The sequence below is a fragment of the Amblyomma mixtum genome, chromosome 1, assembly GCF_055824585.1.
Source record: "Amblyomma mixtum isolate Tamu chromosome 1, ASM5582458v1, whole genome shotgun sequence".
Taxonomy (NCBI): domain Eukaryota; kingdom Metazoa; phylum Arthropoda; class Arachnida; order Ixodida; family Ixodidae; genus Amblyomma; species Amblyomma mixtum.
In genome coordinates, this window is record NC_143012.1 from 187,210,379 (window position 1) to 187,236,156 (window position 25,778).

A 25,778-nucleotide genomic window follows, 5' to 3' on the forward strand; every position below is an offset into this window, starting at 1 on the left:
GGGCCTCATGCGAAGCACGGTGTTGACTAGCCTAGTGAAGCTTTTCGCCTCAAAAAATAAAAAGCAGAAAGGAAGGAAGTTTCATTCCACAGAAGGGCAGAAAAGTCTGGCAGTCTATTATATTCTTAACCTCGCTTGTCCTCCTTCAAAGAAATATTACAGAGAAATTAAAATTACTGGTGTAGTTTTGTGGGGGGGGGGGGGGGCAAGCAGCTGTTGCAGTAAAAAAAAAAAAAAAAGGTTGAAAGGAAGGAAAATTGATGCCAAGAACTGCTCAGTCCCCTCTGGTAGCCATTGAATGAACAATGCAGAAAAGGCTTCGGACTAGTTTATTAAAATTTTGCACTATATACAGCATGTCAAGGTTAAAAAATAATGCACTTTAAAAAAGCCCGGCTCCCCACGGGACAAAAAAAAAAAAGATAGCAGGGTCATCCGCAGGCCTGGACAGCACCTGAGAGTTGCAGAAGCAGACAAGCACCAAGCATTTAAAGGTGGCATGTTATGCTCAAGCAAGATTTACTCGTGAAGAGTCACTTCACTATCTCTGCTTAAAGGATAATGTAACACTGATGGGACTTCTTGAAACTGCTTTTAAGATTCTGCTTAGGTGGGCAAGACATCCCAATGGGCATTGAAACTCCCTTGGATGTCCATAGGACGATCAGGATGTCCGCAGGACATCCAAGAGAGGTTCAGTGCTCATTGGGAAGAGGGAGACAGCACTGCAAGATCGATTTTTTTACCCTTTAGAGCTGGTCCCATCCCCTCAAGAAGAAAAAGAATAAAAGAGCTCTGCGACATTGAGACCCACAAAATGACTGCTGACACTACAAAAGAAAGAATGGTCGTACAGACACAAGACTTGCTCACTTTGTGCCCACAACACAGTGCGATAACAGAAACAATGCTGCAAGAAACTGAAATGGTATCCAATAGGAATGTGCAAATAGTGAAATTGAGTTCAAAGTGAAGCAAATATTTTCTAATCAAAGCGAACGGTTTGACCCTTGAAATGCAGTAATAAAATAAAAAGGTGCAGTTGATCATTAGAGCTCAACACGATTTGACCCAGACAACTGAAATTTAAAAACTGCTGTCAAACTTGCAATAAGAAATGATCAAACATCAGCCCTTACTCAGGACATTACCGTGCGATTCTCTACATGCTGCCAATTTCAAATATAAAAGTTTCTGAGAGATTACTCAGGCACCGATATTTCGGACGTGCCGCATCTGATGGGGCGATTTCCGTGACCTCACTCGCACTACAAACAGTCAAGTGTCTGTATCGTGCACGGGATGCTCCTATCCTTGGAGGGAGCAGGTTCCAATAGAACTCGTTATGACATGAGTCTAAACATGCGAAAAGATTGAGAACAGCAACGCTCTTCGAGGGACTGAACAAAACGGTTCGCGGTGCCCACAATCACTGGTGTTTCACCTGTCATCCAGTTTCAACTGTCTGAGGGTGTAAACAAAAAGGTATATACTCCCGAGACCAGTCTATGGCAATTTGTCCAATATATTGGACATTAGTTATAGAGCCAGTACTCCTACACCAAAGCATTCATCCTCATAAAACCCGGTTAATTGGACAACCGAATATGATAAAAATTGCTGTCTGACATAATTTGAGTACGGCCAACTCAACGGTGACTTCCACACTTAATCTTTTCACAGCTATACTTCAAGCAACTTGCGGCATGCCCACCGGGTGGAAAAATACAGCTAGAATCCTGGTGTCCAATATATTGGACATCGTGCTGAGTTGAAACTATCAGTGCTGTTGAAAAATGATCTCTCACTTTTCACCTTTGTATTCCTACGAGCTTATTCGAAAGCCTACAAAAAATTTGTGAACTCAAATGCATTGCGGGTCTCGGGAGGATATCACCCGCTTCGAAGTTTGTTTCCAGTGACACCGCAACTACGAAAGCCAGCGCCGACGTAGTGCTTGCTTCACGGATCCTGAATCGAATACCACATTATTCGCTTCGATAGTCGCACAACCCTAGCATCCAAGCAACCACTTCCTGCCAAGCTCAACCGCTTCTAGTGTGTCTGCAATCCTCCTGGTGAAAATGAGCCCTCTCGCAGGGCTTCCTGCAGCCAGAAGGTGGTGTTCCAGCACCACAGGCCAAAGCACACTAGTAAAAGGAATTCCCACAGAAGAGACCTCATATTGCTCAGCCATATCTTGGCTAACTGACCTGGGAGAGAAATCCCTCTAATATCTACATTTTCTGTCCGCAATTTTGCTTCCCACTGTTCCAGCATTCCACAGCACTACTTACCAGGCGTGCGAGTTTAGTAGTGGTGAAGTATCCACTAAGTCAGGCGTCCAACACCCGTGTCCAGTACTCTGTTGGCAAGGCCAACAGTGCCGCCATCACCTGGAAATGAAAATGGCCACCTTGTCAATACCTTGATCACACACACCCTCGAACAGCAATGATAATAAAAAGTAAACGGCACTAAATGCTCATCACTTGTGACACTGTAAATGCACAATATCAGTGAGCAAAGAAGATTTGTCAAAATCTTCAGCAATGAGCATGATCAGACATCCAGCAATGTTTCAGAAAGTGCCCAGTCCGTGGAAGCTCACAGCTTATCACTGCTTGCGATGAACCCAACACTGGCACGCTGTGCTTGAATTCAGTTACAATAGACAACTGTGCAAAAATCAACATGGTTCCATTAAAAGCAGAAAGAAAAAAAAAGAGAAAGCTGATTTTTTGCCGAATCCGAGAACAGTCACTTTCGGCGAAAATTGTGCATAGAGAAGCCTACAAACAGTAGCAACAGCAGGAAAACAATTCTGGAACCTGTGGGTCATATCGTTACTAAGGCAGACAGCAGGATCGAGTCCGATTCTAGTGGCTGTTGCAGTGAAACACAGGTGCGACCAAAATATCGGTACAAAGCACACTTCGGTGTCCGAACTTCTGCCACGCTTCCCATAGAGAAATATACGAGGACTTCTTAGGGTTGTGCAGTTGCCTTTTCCTATTATGTGTGTTAGCACCATCTCGGTTTCTCTAGACATGTCACAAGACGAGTTAGATCGCTGAAACGTATGCCCTGTATTGTTATGGCTGCAACTACCTCTTGGCACAATAGCATCGTTTCAATGTTTCCACATTGGCAAACGAAGCGCGTAAACACGGGGACGTAAGAAAGAAGACGACGGACAAGCGCTACTTGCAACTAGATTTTATTAGAAAGGTTGATCGAAATATACAGGCACATGAAAGGGGGGAAAAAATAAAACCACAAAAAGCATCATCATCAGCCTGACTACACCCACTGCAGGGCAAAGGCCTCTCCCATGTCTCTCCAGTTAACCCAGTCCTTTGCCAGCTGTGGCCACTGTATCCCCGCAAACTTCTTAATCTCATCCGCCCACCTAACTTTCTGCCACTCCCTGCTATGTTTAACTTCTCTTAGATTTGGTTTATGGGGTTTAACGTCCCAAAGCGACTGAGGCTATGAGAGACGCCGTAGTGGAAGGCTCCGGAAATTTCGACCACCTGGGGTTCTTTAACGTGCACTGACATCGCACAGTACACGGGCCTCGAATTTCTCCTCCAAAGAAATTCAACCGCCGCGGCCGGGATCGAACCCGCGTCTTTCGGGCCAGTAGCCGAGCACCATAGCCACTGAGCCACCGCGGCGGCTAACTTCTCTTAGAATCCACTCAGTTACGAGCGGTTATCTTGCCTTCGCATTACATGGCCTGCCCAAGCCCACTTCTTCCTCCTGGTTTCAACTAGGATGTCATTAACCTGCATTTGTTCTCTCACCCACACCGCCTGGTTCCGGCCGCTTAACGTTACATCTATAACCCAAGCTGAGCCCTCTTTGTTAGCCTCCACGTTTCTGCCCCATAGGTGAGTACCGGTAGGATACACCTGTTGTATACTTTTCTCCTCAGGGATATTGGCAAACTGCCATTCATGATCTGAGAGAACCTGCCATATGCACTCCACCCCATTCTTATTTTATTTCCCTCTCGCGATTCAGATCAGTTGTCACTACCTACCCTAAATAGACGTATTCCCTTACTACTTCCAGCACCTCTCTTCCGATTATGAACTGGTGTTCCCTTGCTAGACTGTTGAACATACAAAAAGCATACATTACAAAATCGCAGTGATGTCCTGTGGTTCATGTTCAGACACAATCTCATTTTTCAAAAGTGTGACTGGTGGCGCACTTACGCAGCCACTCCCTGTCCTGTTTCTCCAAAGCTTCTATCATCTCCCTTGCAACCTGCTTTGGATGGCTGCCATCAGTTATACAGAGTGCACAAAATCAGTGGCCACCACCCTCGAAATCACAGTCTGTGCAATGAATTGCAAGTGAAATGCTTGCAATTCATTCGCTGGTCAGTCGTCTTTCTTACAGTCCTGTGTTTGCCGAGATTTAGGTTTACCATGGATTACCAGCTAGCCTGCACCCACACCTTACCATGTTTCCTCGTTGCCCCATCCCACAAGTTGCCAAGACCTTCAACAAAACCAGACATGCTTGATTGTAAAGTTTTCGAAACACACCTATCACCGCTATGGTGGATCACTTGTTAGCTTTAAACGTAGAACTTCCGAAACCTTCCTAGCACCGTATTCCCCTCAGGTGCCAATTAAATCTGTTGATCATGTGAAAATAAATTCCAAGTTTTCGTCCCCACCATTAAACATGCAGACGCCCATCTTTGCTTTTTTTTCTCCCAAATTCAGGTCACTGTACCTATGAGAGGTGGAGCCACATAGACTTGGCAGGCACGGTCTAAATGTTTAGGGCGCGGAATTTGAATGCAGAAATTCTGTCTCATATATGAGAATATAATCAGGTTCAGGCCACACCCACATGAGTGAACACTGCACTCGAAGGGGATAATGAGCGAGTTCCCCATTTGCCGATTGATTATAAATTCACACATTTGTTGTTCAACATGTAGCAGGACCGTTTTCTATTTTTGTACACAGTGGCCATATATGTACAGTACGGTCTAGTGTTAAAGGGAACATGCGATGGCGTGGCCTTCGCACTTCATGAAGCCGTGCTGCCCAGGTGTGGCAAGAATGGACGGCATCAGAAGTACTATACGCGGGAAGACCAGCCGCCATGTTTACTGTGATGCGCCTAGTGCCGACAATTCCCACAAGTTCGCGAAAGCAACGTTCCGCGAAGCGCAGAGGCGATGCGATTGCATGTTCCCTTTAACACTGGACCGTACTGTACAGAGTGCCATGTGTGTATGTGTGTGTGTGTGTGTGCGCGTGCGTGCATGCGTGCGTGCCATATATGAAGCCTGGCACCACCAAACGTGTCAAACCAGAGCCGAGGGCAAAAAAGTGGCAGGCCCTCCTCACCCGGTTCTGGTGCTCCACGTCGGCAAGCATGCTGGGCGATGGGGTGGTGGCCTTGCCCGCAGAGAAGCCCACCACGGTGGGGGCGAAGACACGCACCAGGTTGGGGGTGGGCATCTTGGTGGCCGGGTGGGCGGCCACCGTCTGCAGGTGGAGCATCAGCAGCGCCAGCGTGTCCCGGTTGGCCCTCGGAAGCTGGCTCACTGCCTGCCACATGGACCACACCTGGTCCTCGCCCTCCAGCTCTGCACAGCCACAACAGCCCAGCTGCAGCCACCTTATCCCCTGTCCCAAATCTCATCCACCCACCCCTTGACACACTTGCAACACTCTGTTGCCCATGCACATTTGTGCTGATTTCAGCTCATCATCATCATCATCAGCCTGACTATGCCCACTGCAGGGCAAAGGCCTCTCCCATGTCTCTCCAACTAAACCTGTCCTTCGCCAGTTATGGCCACCACATTACCACAAATTTCTTAATCTCATCCGACCACCTAACTTTCAGCCGTTCCCTGCTACATTTGCCTTCCCTTGGAATCTACTCCGTTACTCTTAAGGACCAGCGGTTATCTTGCCTTCGCATTACATGCCCTGCCCAACCCCATTTCTTCCTCTTGATTTCAACTAGGATGTCATTAATGCGCGTTTGTTCCCTCACCCACTCAACCCGCTTCAGATCTCTTAACGTCACACCTATCAATTTTCTGTCCAAAGCTCGCTGCGTTGTCCTTATCTTAAGCTGCACCCTCTCTGTTAGCCTCCAAGTTTCTGCCCCACAGGTGAGTACCGGTAAAATACAGCTGTTGTATACTTTTCTCTTCAGGGATATTCGCAAACTGCCATTCATGGTCTGAGTGAACTGCCATATGTGCTCCACCCTAATCTTATTCTTCTAGTTATTTCCCTTTCATGATCCGGATCAGCTGCCACTACCTGCCCTCAATAGACATATTCTCTTACTACTTCCAGCACCTCGCCACCAATTGCAGACTGCTGTTCTCTTGCTAGACTGTTGAATATTACTGTGGTTTTTGACTAGGGTGTACATTAAGGCCGCACTTGTTCCCTGACCCACTTCCGATCTCATAACATTATCCCTACCACGGGGGGGGGGGGGGGGGGGGGCTCGGGCCGTCCCACTTACTGTCCCGTGTATATTTGTTGAAATGTCCATTACATGGGCTTCAGTGTGCACAAGCCTTCGATTCTGCGTAAAGGGGTCGCTTAGAGTTGACATCACCTTTACATTGAGCGTATTGAGCGAGTGAATGAAAAGAATTTCTGAGCTGTCTCCTGCACCCAATCTTTAAGAAACTTGCAGCTGGATCTGTCACGTTATCGACGTTTCAACGAAAGAAAAATTAAAAGAACCAGGGCAAGCACGTGGAAGTACTGAACAGTTTGCAGTGATTAGTCTGACTCTCCACAAAAGACGATGGAGCCAGTGTTAGTAGTACAGAGCTTTGCATCTGCTGTGGTCAGAATCTGTGCCGACGCGCGCTGTTGGCCTTTACGGAGCAAAACCATGGGACAGCTTTCGGTCTTGTACAGTCAGAGAAGCATCACAATGCTTGGAGTTTGAGAAGTTCTGATATCTACTGTGTACAGTCAAACTCTAACCAAGTTTCTTGGGGCCACAAGCAGTTCACGCCCATACAAAATTGCCACGAGGGCCAGTGACATGGGATGCATACAGATATACAGTCATGAGCAGTAAGAGAGGGAGTTTGAGCATTCATTTACTGATTACTACATAATTACATGCAACAACCACATTTTTAACTGTTTTCTAACTAGTCTGCCTCTTGGCGTAAATTATCCAAAAGTAGTTCTCAATTTGGTGGAGAAATAACCAGAAAAATTTGCGATTTTGTGGGATGAGTTTGTTCCCTCCCATATTGCTGAGGACTGCACATACTGCAAGCCAAGAAGGCTATTTATGTGAGACTCAGATTTTGCACACACAGTTTCACAACTGCTGGAGGTGTACAACTCAACCACCAGTTACTTTACCAGTGTACATTACATACCTGCCAACCTAGCAACATGAAAATTTGGGACGGGAGACCGCCGCGGGGGGGGGGGATTTTAGTTTAGGAATTCGGAAATTATTGAGGCTGACAACATCGGAAAGAGGTGAGAGTTGCGGCCCACTAAAGTTTTTCTTTGAACTGATCTCCGTGTTGTTGCAGGACTGCAGGGACCAGGCAGTCGCCAACTTCGCAAGTTTCAAGAATTTGTCAGAATACGTCCGCACAAAACAATGTCCGGTTTGGTGACCCTTCACCATGAAGATGTCGCCGAGAGTTCTGTTGGAAAGCAAAGAGCGGAATTCGGTTCTCGTCTTCTTAACCGTGCTGAATATCAATCCTCTCTTTACTTAGGATCTCTCCAGAAACAACATATGCTTGCAGCTCTGCAAATTCTACTTCCAGGGCATCCAAGGCCTCTTCTCTCCACTCGTTCTTCTCCTGGGACAGAGGTTGCGGGAAGGACTCAATGAAGAAGCCAAGGCTCTTCTTGAAGGATACGCTGCTAAAAAACTTCAAATTGGCAACTTCTGCTTTCTTCAAGGCTTCATCTTTCAGTGGAAATTTGTGCCTTATGTAGTCACATGCCACAACAAAGTACTGCCAAACAGCAGAAAAGAACTGCTCCTTGTCGCTGGTAGGCAGCCTCTCCACAACAGGTGATGCGCGGCTCCCAAGGACCAGATCTTCCTTGGCCTTTTGGTTCTTTATATCTTGGTAGGCAACCTCCAGTGGTGAAGCACATGCCTTCATGACAGAGGGATCGACAAACCTAGCCATAAGGTCCCTCAGGAGCTGCGCCAATAGGGACTGGAGTAGATGAACTTGAGGTGCTGGGACTGAAGTTGGCAGTTCACTTTTTCAAAAACTGGGATCACACTCTTCAAGAAAAGGCCATACGCCAAGTTGACGCCAGATGTCAGGAAGTAGAACAGCCTTCCCTCACGGGTCAAGCTGGCATGTCCGGTAGCCTCGGATGAAAGCTTCACTCTCTTTGCCAGGGTTGCATCCATCTTGCCTCCTGGCTCCTTCCTTTTTTGGGGATCTTGCTCGACTTCATCCCTCTTCTCCCAAAGCTCGGGAGAGTTGGCAGGTTTGACATTAGTTCTTGAGGTGACCAATGCTTTCCGGTATGCAATAAGCATCTCACGAGTACAATACGCGCACCACCTAAGCAACGCCAAACTTAACCAGGAAGCTTTCGCAGAACCTACAGAAACTTAGCTAGAGAAAAAGTTGATTCAGACCATCACAAATTTCGATGGCTTATTTGAGAAATCTAAAACCAGAACTCGACAAGGTGAACGAGGCGCATCTCACGTGATGCTTCGGCAAAGGTGTGCCAGAGGGACTTGGTGATGAGCGTCTCATCCAAAGAGTGCAGGAAGTCCTTGATGGCACCGCACACTGCGTAGATGTCAGCCTTGGACTGAAAAAATAAAAGAACGACAGCAGTAAATGCAACCTTAGTCCCACAGTGCTGATTGACACAGTGCTGATTGACATACTTATCATACATAAGCGTGCTTATCCACCTTCGCGGTCATTTCTGGCAAACTTCAAAAAACTGAACTACAAAACGTCACTTACACTGGCTGATGGATTTTCTTTGTGCCAAATTAACAGATGGCCAACGAGATTTGCCACACCGGATTGTTGTAGGTTATTTTCTACTCCCGGGGGTCCTTTAAAGGGAAACTGGAGTCTTGGAGCTAATTTCATTCCTTCTGGGCTAAATGCAATAAAACCGTGCAGTCACCATGAGTTTCTTGAGCTGATTTGAAATACATAATCACTTTTTCACTACGTCAGCTACTTCTCAAGACATTACATACAGTAAGGCCCCTCTATAGAAAGACTTGGATCACCAAAAATCTTTACTATATCAGGGTCTTTACTGCATCAGTTGTTGGAAATTGCATGGCTCTGAGGATGCTCTCCGGTAATTAATTGGCTACATACTAAACACAGTGTTGGTTTATAAAAGAAACACTCACAAATACCTTCCATCCTGCTCTTATTCTCCCTTTATGTGTGATAACTATATTTTCAGTGATCACATTTCATGTTACAGTAGAACCCCTTTACAGTAAAGTAGCTCGGACCGGCATATACACGAATACAATGTGGCAACGACAAGGTTTGATTACATGTGAAAACCTAAGCTTTCCATGATCACGGCGTCGTCTTCTGTGGCTTCACTGTCATTTACGAGACAGCAGTTAAGAAATGCGCCTGACAAAGCGAAGCACGAACGCTTTTCTTTCCATTTCTATCCCTCACTACGCCTTTACAGTCTTTCTCAGTGACCCAAGCAGCCTTCTTTCAACGTTCATGGCCAACTTTACTATTTCCGTTTGCCGCACGACCTCAAGGGCTTCAAAAAGTTGGCTTCTCCTAGTAGCTCTCTAGCTCGGTGGTAAAGCCATCACACAGAGCGCATTGGGTATTTATTTGCTTCTCGATCCTAGACTTCGCGATGTCATCATTCCGCGAGAAGTACATCACCACTGCCAGGCGCTCTTTACTATAAGTTTCTTCAAAAAAAAAAAGTTTACAATAACACAAAAAGCTTAACAGAAAAAAAAGGTACAGTCATCTATGAAAGGCGTAATGGGGCCGCAGCTTCACTTTGTTATATCAAAGTTTTTACTATAACCGAGTTTACTATAGCAGTGTCCTACTATATTAGCCCTTTCTGTGGCACCTTTTTGGCAACTGCTCAGGAACATCTGTCTGCATGAGGAAGATTTTTACAATCTTCCAGATAAAAGTACCATGCTTAAGAAGCACAAACAAAGACAGCCTAAATGCTGCATAATTTATAATTTATACTCAATTGCAATTGAAACTCAAGCCTGTGCTTGCATAATGTAATGAATGCACACAAATGCAAACAAAGGTGAAGTGCAATACAATGCAATGCACTTCAATGCACAGGAAAAGTGCAAACTGATCCCAACACAAACTTGAATACAGTGCAGAAGATCGAAATCAAGGAAGTAGCTACTAAACAAGAAGACAGAAAAAACAAAAAGGCACAAGAAATTTAATGTCAGCATGTACTCACTGGGAATTTCAGCACAAGTTTGCAAAGGCGATGGCATCGCTAGCTGTGTTACTGTTTTGTTCAAGCTTATTTCGCATACAGTGAAACCTCACCAATGCTTACTAACCAGGCTGGGCAAACATCTGCACACACAGATCGTGCACTCGTTGCATTGAAAGAGTTAGTGTTCACAAACTTGCTGCATTGTGCACTGAGCAAATTTGTTTGCAGTGCGTGCTAGGAGGTCAAAATACGCAGGCTGTTCAGTTCGCCAGAAGATTCAGTCCTGCAAAGTTTGTCTCATGGAAGGTGCACAGTCGCAAACAATTCCCCAAGACAATTTCAGAGATTCTCTGACAAGCAAGGCAACATACGCCAGGTTTTTTCCCCCGGTGTCCCACAAGGTAGACCCATCCACTGAGCTGCTGCGTTTAAATTAAGTGAGCACTCAACTTACCAAGTTCGGAAGCCCTTTGCCGGACTGGAATTTCTCCCTTATTTCACGGACTTCCCTCTCCGCACCAGGAACCCTGAATATCGAGAGAAGAGATGTTTCATGGCCAGTAGTCTGCATTCATCATCACTGGCCTGACTACTATGTGAAGGCCTCTCCCTCCCACTAACGTCCCAGTAACCCTATGCTGTGCTAGCTGCGGCCACCGTGTTCCAGGAAACTTCCGGTCTCGTTTGCCTACCTGACTCTGCAAGATTTCGAAGCCCTCTAATAAGCCCACACAGGAACAGAAAAATGAAAGATGCTTAGGACATTATTTAATGATACCTCAAAGGTCCAGATGCGGGACATTACATACTGTCATTAAAACAGACAAAAGCGAACTCCAAAGAGCCTACTTTCACTGAAAACTGAGCTTTTGTAAGCCGGAAAAGGTAAAAAAAAAATTAAATAGAGCATTGCTGCCATCAGCTGTTTTAACAAGGAAACTGATGACGTCAAGACATCTTTTTTGCTTGCAGATCTGCGACTAGGCTACACCTAATGGCAATTATCAAGTTTCTTTCATTTTTGACACCCCAAGTTTGAACAAAGTAGCTAAAAACAAAAAAAGTACTTCGATTTCAAGTGAAATTTTCTCGATAAACAGTTTGTTTGTTTGTTTATTGATACTGTTAACCCTATTGAAAGGTCATTACAGGAGTGGCGGAAAAAAAAAAAAGAAAGCAAGAATACCAACAAATCTGTCATCAAGCACATTGTACACGTAAGAAGTCATTTAAGAGGACTAGAGAAGTGTACACAGTGCCCTATTACACTGTAGAAGATAGCAACTAAAAACATAATCACGCACACTCAAGAGCATCTACACCGTACGTAAAACACTATATAAAGACACGAAACACAATACACGGACTTAACCCAGTCATGTTAGCACACCGCGCTCCCGGAATAAATAAAAGAGTAAATTAACCAAAAATGCACTGAGCGAAGAAGATTGAACTACGGAATCGGGAAGCATGTTCCATTCTTTTATTGCTCTGGGGAAGAAACTATATTTAAATGCATCGTTACGAGTTACTGGAGGCGGAATGTACATGCTATGGCGATGTCTAGATGATTCATTAGAACGAATGTCGAAATAATCGATCCTATTGGTTTTAATTGTGTTACTGATAATAAGGAACAGAAACTTGAGCCTGTCGAATTTGGTCCTTAATTCTAACTTGGGAAGGTCTGCAAGGTGACACAGCTCTGAGGGGGAGTGAACTTAGCGATATTTATTAAATATGAATCGAGAGGCTAATCTCTGAATCCTGTCTAGTTTGTTACACTTTTTTTGCGTGTGAGGATCCCAGACAATTTTAGCGTATTCAATTATAGGTCTAACTAGTGTTCTATAAGCCAAGTTTTTAATTTCAGAAGTTGCACTATGTAAGTTGCACCTCAGACTCCACAGCACTTTATAAGCCTTATTGCATGTTTCCTCTATGTGCCTATTCCATCTGAAGTCGCTTGTAAATATCAGTCCCAAATACTTGTGTTCATCTACCCTTCCGAGCACATTATCACGAATACGGTAAGGAAATTCAAAGGTAGTTTTCTTCCTAGTGGTAGACATGCAAACAGATTTCGAGGGATTAATGGTCATTTGCCAGTCATCACACCTATTAGTAATATTGTCTAGGCTATGTTGTATGTTCATTTCATCACTGGGAGAATTTATTCTATCGTAAATGACGCAATCGTCAGCGAATAATCTTATAGGGACAGAAACAAGGCTCGGCAAGTCATTAATAAAAATAAGAAATAAAAGCGGTCCAAGGACACTACCCTGTGGTACACCAGATAAAACCGGTAATAAGCTGGACGTATGTCCGTCTATTTCAACGTACTGGTGGCGGCACTCTAAATACCAAGCACACCATGTCGTCAGTTTGGGATTTTTAAACATAGTATTGATATTAGTATTGATTTTAAGTATTTTTTTTTTGTTTTACTGCTGCACAAACACCAACACAGCCTGAAAGAGTGAAACAATCAGTTTGCACTAAGAAAAAAAAACTGGATGCTGCTGACCTCGCAGAGTGTTTAAAAGGACGATGTGAAGAAGTCAGCATGAAGACCAGATGAGGGACACAGAACAAGAGACGCAAGACATTTACCAGGAACACCAGGGGACACACAGAAGCTGGCCCGTATCGATAGGGTACCACGCACTAGTAATTGCAAAGAGACCACTCTCACTGAAAACGCACCGTTATAAGCTAGAGAGTATAAGAAAATGAAACACAGGAGTTGCAAACACATGCCAATTTTGCAGGTAAAATGAGTGCTCCACACAGATTTTCGGGCACAGATCCCAGAGGCTACGCTTGTGGGGACTTGCCCTACTCCGTCCCCTTAGGCTTGCTTCTTCGCGGTGTCCTGCTCACTAGTTACGCCTGTGTCTCTCTTCGGCTCGAGAACTCGTCGTGTGCCGACGTTTCGGTGCGGCACTCCACCAGCGAGGAGAGGCCTTGTGGAAACATTTTCCCACAGGCTCGTGTCATCCGGCCTCGGAGCTTCTCCCCTGCCCTAGCGTCGGCAAACATTCGCTCGTAACCTTACTGGCAATTTGGACGACCTCAATTCCTTTGTGTATTTCGTTGCTAGCTGGTGTTATTGTTGTAGCAATAAAATGTCTTTCTGTGTCAGCTAATCTCTGTTTCTCACCTGCCCGTGCCCGCTGTGGTCGGCAAGCGCTTGGTAGCACTGTCGATCACGAGGTGGGATCCGTGGAATCCGGCGGTTCAAACGGTCAGCCGCAATTAAGCGGGGAAAACTTAAGATACCTCCCCTTCAGCCCCACACCCTACATCGCCAGTCACTCCAAAATAGCGGCAACCAGTTCTTCTCAGCGTGGGTGTTGAGAGTTTGAATTTACTAGGGAGAAAACTTTCGAATTCAATTTTCCCAGCCATAAATTTTTTTTTTTTCACTGCTAGACAAACATCAACATAGCTAGGAAAAGCCAGAAAATAAATTTTTACCAAGAGTGACTGCATGAAGTTGTCCCCAGTGTTCCATTGAAACAACTTAGCAGACCTGCGCACACACCACAACTATGCCTTGAACGGTGCTTGAGGAGTCTGGGTTGGTCGCAGTGTCTAAATTGATCAAGTCAGCATAGAAACAGCAATACAAAAACAGGACTCTATTTGCATTCGATCTTGCGCCTAGTATGTGTCAAGATGCTGGACACCTGGGTGGGGGGATGGTGTTCTTTGCACAAGAGGGCTGGAATAAGCCATACATGGCCAACTTACAGCATCAATACGGGGAGGGGAATTCTCAGCACTTGCTTCCACATGGATTAAATTCTGACCAGTGTCATCGCCGTGGCTCTAATTGGGGGTGGGGGGAAAAAAATGCCCAAATGCAGCTAATTAATAATAATAATAACAATAATAATAATAATAATAATAAATGGTTATTGAGGAAAGGAAATTGTGCAGTATCTGTCTCACATATCTCGGTGGACACCTGAGCCATGCTGTAAGGGAAGCTAATTTCCTGAAGTTGTTTTGGTGTTCTTCATATCTTATTCTGCTTGAGAGCAAATGGGATGGAGACGGACAAACGTGTGTGATCAAGGGGCCGTAAAAAAAAAAATAGTTTGTGAAATCTCTATAGTTTCGTTCAACTTCGGAATGGAGTCGTAGCAAATGCCCCTCAAAGGGGACCCTCCAGCTGATGGTGTTGACCTATTGTCGCGACGTTGTTGTGGGTGTTTGGGAAGTGCAAGCCAAGTGAATGCGTAGTAATCTCCGTAGGTTGATGCCGTTGGTCGTAGGGCCTCTTCTGAGGGGATATTGCAACTCAGTCCTCGAGTTCTATCTGGCTAAAGCTTTCACTTGAAAGCAGCCATCACTGCGAAGTTTACAACTGCCGAAAAACCAGGTGGTAACAACGCACCGGTAGATGCCCACGGCGTCCAGGCCCCTGCGCTCCACCTCCTGGATGCAGTGGACCACCAGGGCGGGCACCATGGGCGGAGTGGGTGGCACACAGTCAGAGATGAGCTTGTGCTTGGGAGTGTTGCACGGTGCTATGCAGGGAAGGGGAACCTGCGGCACCAACGGGTTGCACAACACACTTTTGGGTACTACGTGGGGGGGGAATTGAACACATCCTCCTCCAAGGAACATAGCAATTTCACAGAACCCAGTCTAAGAACGCCCAACACTGTTAAAGCACAGAAAATACAACACAACGGTGAAGTACAGTACTCAGCACCTGCTTGTTCAGTTGAGCACAGTACAGAACACAGTACACAGTACAGAAGAACAGTACAGCACAGGTATGAAAATGAATGCGCACATATGCATCCGTAGGGGAGAGGTTCAAGTGAATGCTCAGATGTATTGTCAGAATCTGGCAAATATATGTGAGCAGTCAGATCACTCTTAGACTACGATGTGCAGGAAGTACAGCAGCTATTAGAACAGCCGCACATGCACATGAAAGAGCCAAGCAGGCATGAAACAATGAATGTGAAGATGACTGAGCTAGGCCTGCATCACAGGTCCGTTAACTTGACCACAAATGTTCCAATTAGCACACAACCTTTTCACTGGCTCCTTCAAGCAGCATGAATGAGTAGAACCAAGCGTGTGAGCTTGAAATTCCACCCGAATGCACCTGCATATTTAATGGCCCTAACCTCAACTGAGCATTTCACTACTCCAGCATGGTCAAATAATGGGCCACATTGCAAGACGACAATAGAAACAAGGTGGGGGGGATAAAGGCAGAAAAAGAGAGACGGTAAGTTGTGAAAATTTAGACCTAGTCGACGAATGCTTCTATGAAACAGCTGCCCTAGTGAAACACCAGTGCAGCACCAATGCAACACCAGTGCAGCACCAATGCAACACCACTGTAATACAAGCATAGCACCAGTGCAAAACCAGTGCAGCCCCAGTGCGAAACCAGTGCAGCACCAGTTACCTACCTTGTCCCTGCACTGTGGGTGGCAGACGGACTGGCAGCAGGTGCACTTGAGCACGGTCTTGTAGAAGCCGATGCGCTTGCTGCAGGGGCCACAGATGCCATCGCTCCTGAGCACCGTCTTGGTGGTGAAGGTGTGCTGCCTCATGGGCAGCCTCTCGGCCGAGTTGCTGCGCTTGGGCATGGAGGCACCCAGGGCCGCATGCGCCCGCCGCTGGGCCACTGGGGTGCTGGGCGCAGACCCTGGGTGTGTGCAGGGGCACCAGTCAGAATGAAGAAGACAGTTTTCACTGCTACAGAAAACACTTCAACCAAATGACCAAATGATTCATTCACTATAAGGTACAGCCTTTGTAAAAAGTTTAGGACCCAAGGGGTCTGGTTCTGGACCACACTGAGTACATGGCTCGTTATGCATCAGTAATGTTCCAAACAGGTCTTGAAAGCTTGTGGTCTTTTACACTTTAAGACTTACGGCTCTTTACTATTGGCAAAGGCTTTACAGACACACTCGTGCTTGTCTAGGGCGTTCGAATGGTGAACTGGGGACAACCTTGCTAATGAATCTCCTAGGGTTTGAATCAGAAGTTCAACATGCACGCACACTCAAAGATTGCAGTGTTTTGCTTCAGTTGCCTCGAAAACCTATATGAAGGCAGGCAGGCAGCAATGAATGTCACAACCTCATTAAGAGAGAGTCATTCAGGCCCTCTATACACAAGTGCATGGATGTTTGTACAAACCAATGGTGTCTCAGTATCACAAACCTCCAGCAGTTATCTCTCAATGATGGATCTGTGGCAAAGTATCAAATCCTAGCAGCAGCAGCTGTGTTTTGATCGAGGTGAAAGACGTCCACTTTTATTTCTTAACCCCCATGGCAGACTTAAAAATGAAATTACACCAAAATAGTCTTTCAGAACCCTTGCCCCCATCTGCCCCCTGAACAAAAAAAACTTGTATGATCCCTACTCTAAAGTGGACACAACTTGCCACAAAACACATGACATGTTAAACTTGGCGTAAACCAAAAATGACTGTCAACACCCTTTTCAGGGGTGCTGCATAAGGGGTGGGGTTAACATCAGCAGTAAAGCATTCTTTTTCTTGACGAAAGGTGCAATGCAGCTTCAAGGTAGTTCCAGTCACTTGCAGTTTGAAGGAAGAATGACTAAATGTGCTGCGCAATGCCAGTGCACATTAAAGAACACGAGGCAGTTGTGTGCATTCTTAATGCATTTGCGTATACACGAACATACATACTATACGCCACAGCAACCTGTGCTTTTTAGTTTTTTAAAGGAGTAAACACCAAATTTTTAGCTTCATGTTTTCTTTTCTGTAATGATGCATAAGACATTAGTATACAAAGATCACAGCAGGTATTCCCTTACGACCACTTAACGTATAATTGAATTTGTTGTCATGGTGTTTCAATTCAAAGAACCAACAGATGGCTTTGACATCACAGACTGGTTTTGGTCACACGAGGCATGAAAAAAAAATATATATATATATAATTGACGATATGCTGTTTGCCATCATTCCAGCTCTTGAATTAGGCGCTGTAGTGAAATAAAGCTACGCATGAGGTTAAACTGCAGTTTAAGTTGTTGAAACTGAAACAGAATCCCAGAAGATGTTAAATTATCGTTTGAACAGCCGCAGGAAAATACCGTGGGGCGATGCTTGCATACCAATGTCTATTGCATCATTGCGAAGAAGAGAATTGGAGGGGACACTTAAACTCCGCCTTAAGGATATAATGCGATGTATACAGAAGCTCATTATCTGCTTTATATTCGTAGATCTCTGGGAGTCCTCATACCCGTAATGGGTCAGTGGTGCAGCAATGGCAGGTGCTCTCAGCGGTGGGGCTTATATGCGACCCATGTTGCTCTTCCCGAGTGAACAATGATTAATTTGCCACGTGGGCAGGTTGTCATAGCGCCTCAAGGTCATGTGACCTAGGTGGCCAACCTGCCTCCTAGGTTGCTCTCTGGGAACCACCTGCCAGAGCCATGCGCACGATTTTTCGCTCACAACGCCAACAACAGGTTTTCTGGAGAACGGGGCCTTTAATTAAACACTGTCGCGTTAAAATACACGAGCAAAAGTTTAGTGTGCATACTTTTAAACAGAGAGATGATTCTCCGCCAGCGACTAAAAGAAAGTAACTGCCCATTTTACAAATTTCTCAGGCGACCTATGGGAGCAGTGAAGAGGCAGGTCGGGTGTGGTGCAGTACACCAAATGTGACTGACCGCTGGCAAACTTTGGTGTTGTGGGCAGCACCCGTGACGGAGGAGCTTGCGCAGTGGGAGTGCACAGTGGCTTTGGTAGATGGGCTGCCGGCAGTGGAGTGGATGGTGTCGCCGACTGACCGACCACTCGGGAAGTCGCCACGAGTTCCTTGCCGTTCTTGACCGTCACGGTCATGTGCAGTGCACTCGCATTGCCTGCCTGTGTTTCATCTTGGGCCTGCACAGGAGATGCACGTTATTCCACTTAACTGGGACCTCAACACGTGAATAGCTTGGAAAAGAAAAAGCTAGAAGCAACCGAGCATAAGACCAATCATGAATCATTACACGAATAAACACACTTAGTAAAAAGTCTACTGCAAGGTTAATCAAGGACAACATTCAGTTGCAGAGCGCATGACTGTTGCATCATTGGTGCACCGAGTTTCTCACGCTTGCACATCCCTTAAATTGCATTGCATTCTCTTTGAGAACACCGTGAGTGAACTTGCCCGTCTTGGGCTGCACAAGACAGAATCTGCAGACTTGCATAGATTAATTCTGAACACAAAACTTTCAAGATGTCTCTTCAGTTGCATGAACTGCTATCTTAAAAAAATCAACAAGGGTATTATGTCACAAGTAAGGAGAACAAACACCGCAAGGCATACAAAGAAATTACTGTAACGGTACAAGACTTGAAAGGCAGGTATGGCTTAAACAATCAAACTTGTAATCCCATAAAACTGCATAACAGTTATTTGTAAGTTAAATTCTTCTCGCTGTTCACTGCCATCGTATGCCTGCGACAACTTCATGCAACTATAATTGCTCCCCTTCAAAATGCTTAGCTGAACACATGAATGCTGCAAAGCAGTCCCTTAGAGCAGTATTTTGGATGTTGGAGATGCCAACCCTTTCCTCAAGAAAAAACACCTGTCATTTCTTTTTCACGCTGTACACTGGCACTGCAGGCATGTGCAAACTTTTCGTACTAGACTGCCTCCAACTAGCCCAACTCGCAGTGTTGTTTCCCCTCTCCAAACAAGTCATCCAGTTCACAGCCTAGTTTCTGCCTCCCGAGCTCAAATTTAGCAACACCACATTAACTTACGCTCTCTCCCAGGGGAGTGGTACTCTTCAGGTCAGCTGCTGTGACAGTCCCGAGGCCATCTGACTGTGCTGGCTGCAATTCGCAAATATGGCACGCAAACACCGAAGGAACAGATTCGTTATCCAGAAAGCAAACACTGCAGTGCTTACACAGGCTTTGCCAACTGACATACCGCTTCTGACTACCAATACCACCAGTACTACAACTACTACTACAGCAGACCACAACCCTCGAAAAGCTCCCTCGAAAAGAATACAGAAAAGCTCCCGAAAAGCTCCCATTGCAGAAAGAAGACTGGCCTTTAACAGCAAACAAGATAAAAAAGAAAAGTTATAGCTAAGCAGAGCGCCTGTCTGCTGATATAAGAAACTGTACACATGCCCAACAAGATCCACCTGATGAGCCAGCATAGAGATGGTTAAAAGAATACAGAAGCGTTGAGAAGCGTTGAGAGTAGTTGAGGAAAAAAAAAAGCAGAAAAAGCAACTCGCCCTTGCTTTTTTGGTGACCGGTGATGTGCTCTTGAAGAAGGGGCTGTATCGGCGTTTTCCCTGCGAGACACAGGGGCTGAAGACGCCACGGTCGCCATCGTCACTGTCGTCCAAGCTGTCTCCGGAGGGCGAGAGCTCCGAGCCCACGGATTCGTCAATGACCCTGAAAGGCACGAGGATTATAAGCGCAGCTAGCCAGCTAGCCTGGTGTGACCTCCCCCCCCTGTCCTAAGGGACCACCTGTCATCTACCCTCCCCATCACAGCAAACGAGTCTGTGGTGACAAACCCTGCACGTGTGAATAGAGGCAACCGCGTTACCAGCGAAAAACACAAACAGGCTTCCCATGCTGAACAGACTTCACGAGGCTGAGCATACCAACCACACGGGAACTTAATGACACGTTTAAATTTAAACAGGCTTCCCATGCTGAACAGACTTCACGAGGCTGAGCATACCAACCACACGGGAACTTAATGACACGTTTAAATTTTCATACGCAGACAGAATACACTATATATTGTCGCCCATTATCTTAGATTTATGCAAATCTGTACAGATACATTTGCTTCTAGAAAAAGGGCATATTTCCTTGTGTTCTTGTACCAGTGACAACTAATAGTTGTCAAACACTGTGCTTGGATCCCTGCTGCATCATGGCTATAAAAATAGTCACAGCTAGCATAGCTTTTCATGAGCAAAAACAATAAGCATTTCACTCAGCTTTCCAGGCACTGCGCAACTGTAGACAGAGATGATGCAGCGCAACGAACAAGTCTGCAGTCAGTAGGTAAGTGGCATCAATCTACTACACAAGAACTCGGCATGAATTTAATTATCTGTTCCAATTAGATTGCATAATACATCCAATTTGCCATTCCAAATGCCACCATTAGAAGTCTACAGGGCTTGAGATAAGAGCACACTACAGCGGTGTAACTTTAGTAAAGCGTGCCACCAAGCCTGTTGCACTTGCTTTTCACATATGCAGAACCTGCAAAAGGTTGCCACACTTTTGAAGACAGTGTGCACAACTAACCCATGCCGATGCGGGAGGCAACCAACCAAGTGAAAGGTGTAAAAGTCCACCCTCTTCCCAAACCAAGGAAAGGAACACAGCTGTTAAAGGACCTTAAAACAGCATGTCTGAACAATCTTGTGGCTAACCTGATGCCAAGGTCACGCAGCTTCCTACTATCGGTGGGCATGAGAACTGAAAGCTTCTCGGCCGTCTCGTTGGGCAGTTCGGTAGCGTTCGCAAGGAACTCTCTAATCAGCTGTATCTGCCGTCGCTGAAAGAAAGGAGCAGAGAAAACGTGAATGTGTGGACACGCATGTACACACACGCAAGAAAAAATAGAAACGTTTTATACCTGTATTTTCACATCCTCTTCACACCTTTCCCTACGGAGTACTTCTCTCTGCAAAACCTCCCTGAAGCAAGAGGAGGCACGATTAGAAGGCTACTGCATGTAAATGAGCCACTAGAAAATACAGGCAGTTTGACATTACAAAGGGGCATGTCACGAGACTAGTTAGCTTTGAACCCTAGAGCACGCGAGTCATATACAGCACGTGCAAACTACACTCAGAGGCTAGCACCAAACGACAGTGGTTCATGGGTTTAAAATGCGATGCTTGATTGCTATAAGTACTCAACGCAGTACAGAAAAAGAGGCAGGCAGTTATCACAGCGTTTCGTTTTCCAATGAACATGCCCTATCATAACTGTGTAGCTAGCAAACTTCTGCAGCTATCTGAGACCGAAGGGTCAAAGTGTGAGCTTATTGCTTGATGCACGTTGAAAGATGCAACATGGAACACAGCATCCCGCAAGAAAATCAATTAAGCACAGTTCCAAATCTTGATGCAATGCTATAAGTGCAGTACACACACATTTACATTACAATATTTCAAGGCACTGAACTGACAGTTTGGATCAATGAAGGAACTTAACGAATTCAAAAGAAAGCACACAATGATGCTGTCAGCGACTGTATTGGAACAGACAGCAGGCTATTACATACCTATGCGCACAAGAGTTTAGAGTTAAGAAAAAACAACAGAACCCAGAATCAGCTTCTATCACTTTGTGAACTGTTTTTTCCACTTGCGTTATGCATGACCTTCTTTACTTTATAACAGAAGAAATAGAGCTATGCATAGATCATATTGTACTGGCACTGACTTCACTGAAGAATTTTTTGCTTTATTTTTCATGTACAAAATGCAAATCTGGTCATGTGTGGCAAATGAGAAAAACCAACTAAGCGATAACAATGGATAACTTTTTCTTTTATCAGCAAATCTTTGTGTAGTATGTATTGCAACCGCCTGTTTCTTTCAATCCACTTGCAGGCACTGTCCAGTGTGCCATCTCTGGGTTCTATCCCACTTCTTCAGCTGACAAGGACAACTGATAGTTGCTACACAATCTAATCGGTTCCTAACCAGAGGAAAGATTAGCACTTCAGGATAGGAGACGAACTGAAGGAGGTGAACTTAACACAGCAGCGAGCAGAATCAAAGCAGCAAGCTGGGCGGACAAATGCCAAATTTGGAAAGTGGGAAAAACAACAAAGACTGCACGTCTACGCAGCCTTTCTTTCTGAAACCTGGTTGTGGAATTCAAAATTACTGCGCAACTCAGCATGAAGACACGAGACAGTCGAGAGACACACGAGCGCCAACTTCCAGCCCAAAAATTTTGAAGTCACGATGCATGAACTCGCTCACATTCCCATTGTAGAAAAACCAGCGCTTATGAACACGGACAGAGGACAAGGGAAACAGACTGACGGCGCTGAACTTACAACTGATTTTTATTCATACCTACACAGTCAATTTATACATTTACACAGACATGCGCAAAGACATCTTGTCAAACCCGGATACACTGTTGCCACTCACAAGCGTAAAAATAGAGGAAACAAAAAACAGCAATCATCCATTCAAGGCACGCGTGTCATTACCTCACCCTCCCTACCCAGAATGAAGCAGGCTCATTTCCCTCCCTGACAAGCTAATCGAGGATTTGCTTACGCATCCCTCGCCCTTCCTGATGATGTGAAATGCTTCCGCGATCTCCCTCGTGCGCTGATCGTGATGTACAAACAACACTTCCGTGTCAACAAAATACGGAACACAATCACACGTGAGGCAGTGTTGTGCTACATTTCTATTATCTCTGCTGCTGGCCGCATTGGCGTGTTCTGTGAGGCGAATGTTGATACAACGACCCGTCTGGCAGATGTACACACGGCTGCAAGACAAAGGGATAAGATACACCACTCCCTTCCTACAGGCAACATACTTGTTTCCATGCTTAACTTTGCAAACGTTCTTACTATCCTTCCCCTCGCGTTTCCTCTGCACTGCAGCCCCTACTTTAGCTAGTTTATTGGGAGCAGAAAAAACCAGGCTTATTCCGTATCGGGCCCCTACTCTCTTAAGCCTGTGAGATACTGTGTGAATGTACGGCATAACTGCCACATTTCTTTCTTTAGAACCTGTACTAAGTTCTGAGGAGTGGCCCGATGCCTTCACCTTTTTGGACATCTTTTTAGTACAGGACACGATAAGGGCCTCCGGTTACCCTGCATCCCTGCACCTGCTTGCCTGTGTAAGGAGGCTGTTTCCCATCCTATGGTGGCATGATTTAGTCACAGCCATACCAAGGCGGCTATTAACAATACCTGTTTTTACAACTTTAGAATGGAAGGAGCCATAGTTAAGCAACGGTTTCGCGCTCCGAGGGGTTTTTTCTACAATGGATCACCACCAACTCGCCCAATCCTCAGTTCTTCTGCAGTTCACATTCCCATATTTGTTGAACGGTACAAGCTAAACAGGTCCAAGTGAACAGAGCAGGTCATACTCATGACTTAAACCAATGAGTTTCTCTGCAACACAGTTGCTCTTATTCAGGTCAAGCCTACACTGCCTCCCAAAATTAGCAGCAGGGCATTATTAAGCCACCGAGGATCACGACTTCTGACAACCTACAAGAGCTATATTTTTGTAACTTAACTGATAGAATCAGCTATACATGACAGTCTCCATTGGGCCTGAAGCTAGCAGCCTTAAGCACAGTCTCACTGAGAGAAGAACATGGCAGAACTTACCTGGCGTTTGCTGTCTTTCGCTCTAGCTCTTTGTTCGTTGCACTCATGGAGGCAATCAGGTTCTTCAGTTCCGCATTCTCGACGGCAGCGGTATGCCAACGTTTGCGGCACTCTTCTTGATTGCGCACAAACTCCAAAAGCCGTTCTGGAAAATACACGCCATGACTTTTAGAGCATAACAGTCTGCACCTGCAGTCGAATGATGCAGATATTATGACAAATTTATTTCTCTTACCAGAAAAAATTATGGATGCTCATGACCCAACAGAATTCCCATGCAACTGACGCGTCAATTTGCTGCCGTAGAAAAAAATGCTTTATGGGGGTTTAACGTAGCGGCTATGAGGGACACCGTAGTGGAGGGCTCCGGAAATTCTGACCGCCTGGGGTTCTTCAACATGCATTGACATTGCACAGCACACGGGCCTCTAGAATTTCGCCTCCATCGAAATTCGAACGCCGCGGTCGGGGTCGAACCCGCACCTTTCGGGTCAGCAGCCGAACACCTTAACCACTCAGCCACCGCGGCGGCAAAAAAAAAAGAAACAAAAACTAACAGACTTTAGCTGCATTAAGACATGTGCTACACTTTCTTGTCACGACTAAACGGCACACACAACATGACGCGAGCAAATATTAAACTCACACCCGCAAACACAACTTCGAAGATGCATACGCCAGCAGACTGAACACAGTACTACACTTTGTGCGCTGTCCAGTGAGGAGAGAAAAATCGAAAATTGGCTCTCGCACCTTCGTCAGCCGTGTCTGTGTTCGTTGAACAGCGCCTGCAGATATCGTCGAACTGGGCGACTAAAGAAAGCTTCGGTTTGTCCTGCGCCATGGCGGTTCTGGAAAGAATTAAACAATAGGGTAAGAAATGCGAGACCTGAAGGCAACGGAGCTGCGCATTGAAAAGAGCAGCTTGCTAGGCTCTGCTTGGTGGCGAGCCATGACACTCCAAGCCATCGGTGAAACATATCTAATATCACTGCTGCAACTACAGCGCTGCCGCTCGTATGCACCGATACAAAGGCAAACGCGAAAATGAACCTCCTCGCACCCTACTACTACAAGTGAAAGCCAGACGTAGCGGTGGCCGAAATGTGAAAACATGCGAAAACCAAGACACAGCTAGCCGCTATGCGTGCAGCGGTGAAGCGAGTAGCACTCACCGAAAACTCTTGGTCTTGAATAAAGAAACGCGTGTAGCAAAGAAGGGGGTGGGGCTCGGTGCCAGCCAAGCAATATCCCGCAATTAAGAACAGAGTCTAAACGATTTCTACGGCGGAGCAGGGCCCATTACGCGCGCCCGGTTCAAACAGAGCTTTATATGAACCGCCGCATCCCCCCAACGCATCCGTCGGCCGTTACTTCACTTTCTCGCCGCTGCGCGGCAGGCGGGCAGTTTCGAAGCCTCGACGCGCGCGCCTCCTATTCAAAGGACAACGACAAAGCGGCGAGGTAAAAGAAAGTTATTAGCGCTCGCAATAACAAGCTTTGGAGCCGGCATTGATTACTGCACTTGTAGATAGTCTTCGTATCTTTTGCATGCTGCATTTAGAGTCAGGAGCACGAGAGAAGCGAAGAACACGTGTGTGCACATGTCCGTGTGTTCCTCTTCTAAAATAATTTGTCACTCGTAAACGTCTGTGCTTAAATGCATTTTATGTGTTTCTTCATACAGATTCTGTTCTTTTTGAACGACATGACTTTCAGATGATACTAAATATTTCATGACCGAATTCGTCTGCCAAGTTGTTTCGGTTCCGGTTTCAACAGCCGATTGATGATTGTAACGTCAAAGCGGGCTTTTGGGGCTCTCGAGTCATTTAAAAAAACTGCACATAATCGCTACTTCTACATTCGCCGTCATTCCGGCTCATATTAAAGCGACTAA

The 25,778-nt window shown here is 45.7% G+C and overlaps 1 protein-coding gene across 2 annotated transcripts; it reads right to left on the minus strand.

Annotated features, from left to right (window-relative positions):
- Nucleotides 1–313: 313 nt before the first annotated feature.
- LOC149370256 (rac GTPase-activating protein 1-like) lies at nucleotides 314–25,310 on the minus strand. Of its 2 annotated transcripts, XM_089582839.1 has the most exons (15): nucleotides 25,054–25,309; nucleotides 24,632–24,729; nucleotides 23,879–24,023; nucleotides 21,128–21,188; nucleotides 20,922–21,046; nucleotides 19,755–19,917; nucleotides 19,264–19,335; nucleotides 18,171–18,387; nucleotides 15,911–16,149; nucleotides 14,872–15,023; nucleotides 10,918–10,990; nucleotides 8,732–8,840; nucleotides 5,382–5,623; nucleotides 2,298–2,396; nucleotides 314–454 (listed from the first exon to the last, which is right to left on the minus strand). In XM_089582839.1, exons 2-14 carry the CDS (start codon nucleotides 24,720–24,722, stop codon nucleotides 2,337–2,339), a joined length of 1,749 nt encoding a protein of 582 aa, XP_089438965.1. In that variant the 5' UTR covers nucleotides 24,723–24,729; nucleotides 25,054–25,309; the 3' UTR covers nucleotides 314–454; nucleotides 2,298–2,336. The 2 variants fall into 2 exon arrangements, with proteins under 2 accessions (XP_089438965.1, XP_089438969.1); XM_089582843.1 differs by lacking the exon at nucleotides 19,264–19,335 and having other exon boundaries at nucleotides 25,054–25,310.
- Between the last annotated feature and the right edge of the window lie 468 nt (nucleotides 25,311–25,778).

What these genes read in the sequence shown, in the direction of transcription:
- LOC149370256 (XM_089582839.1), bottom strand. Translation starts at nt 24,722, where the DNA reads ATGGCGCAGGACAAACCGAAGCTTTCTTTAGTCGCCCAGTTCGACGAT. An exon ending in CCACTCCCCTGGGAGAGAGC is followed by an intron (nt 18,388 to 19,263) that starts GTAAGTTAATGT and finishes TCTCCTGTGCAG; the next exon opens with GCCCAAGATGAAACACAGGC. An exon ending in GACGCCGTGGGCATCTACCG is followed by an intron (nt 10,991 to 14,871) that starts GTGCGTTGTTAC and finishes CTCGATATTCAG; the next exon opens with GGTTCCTGGTGCGGAGAGGG.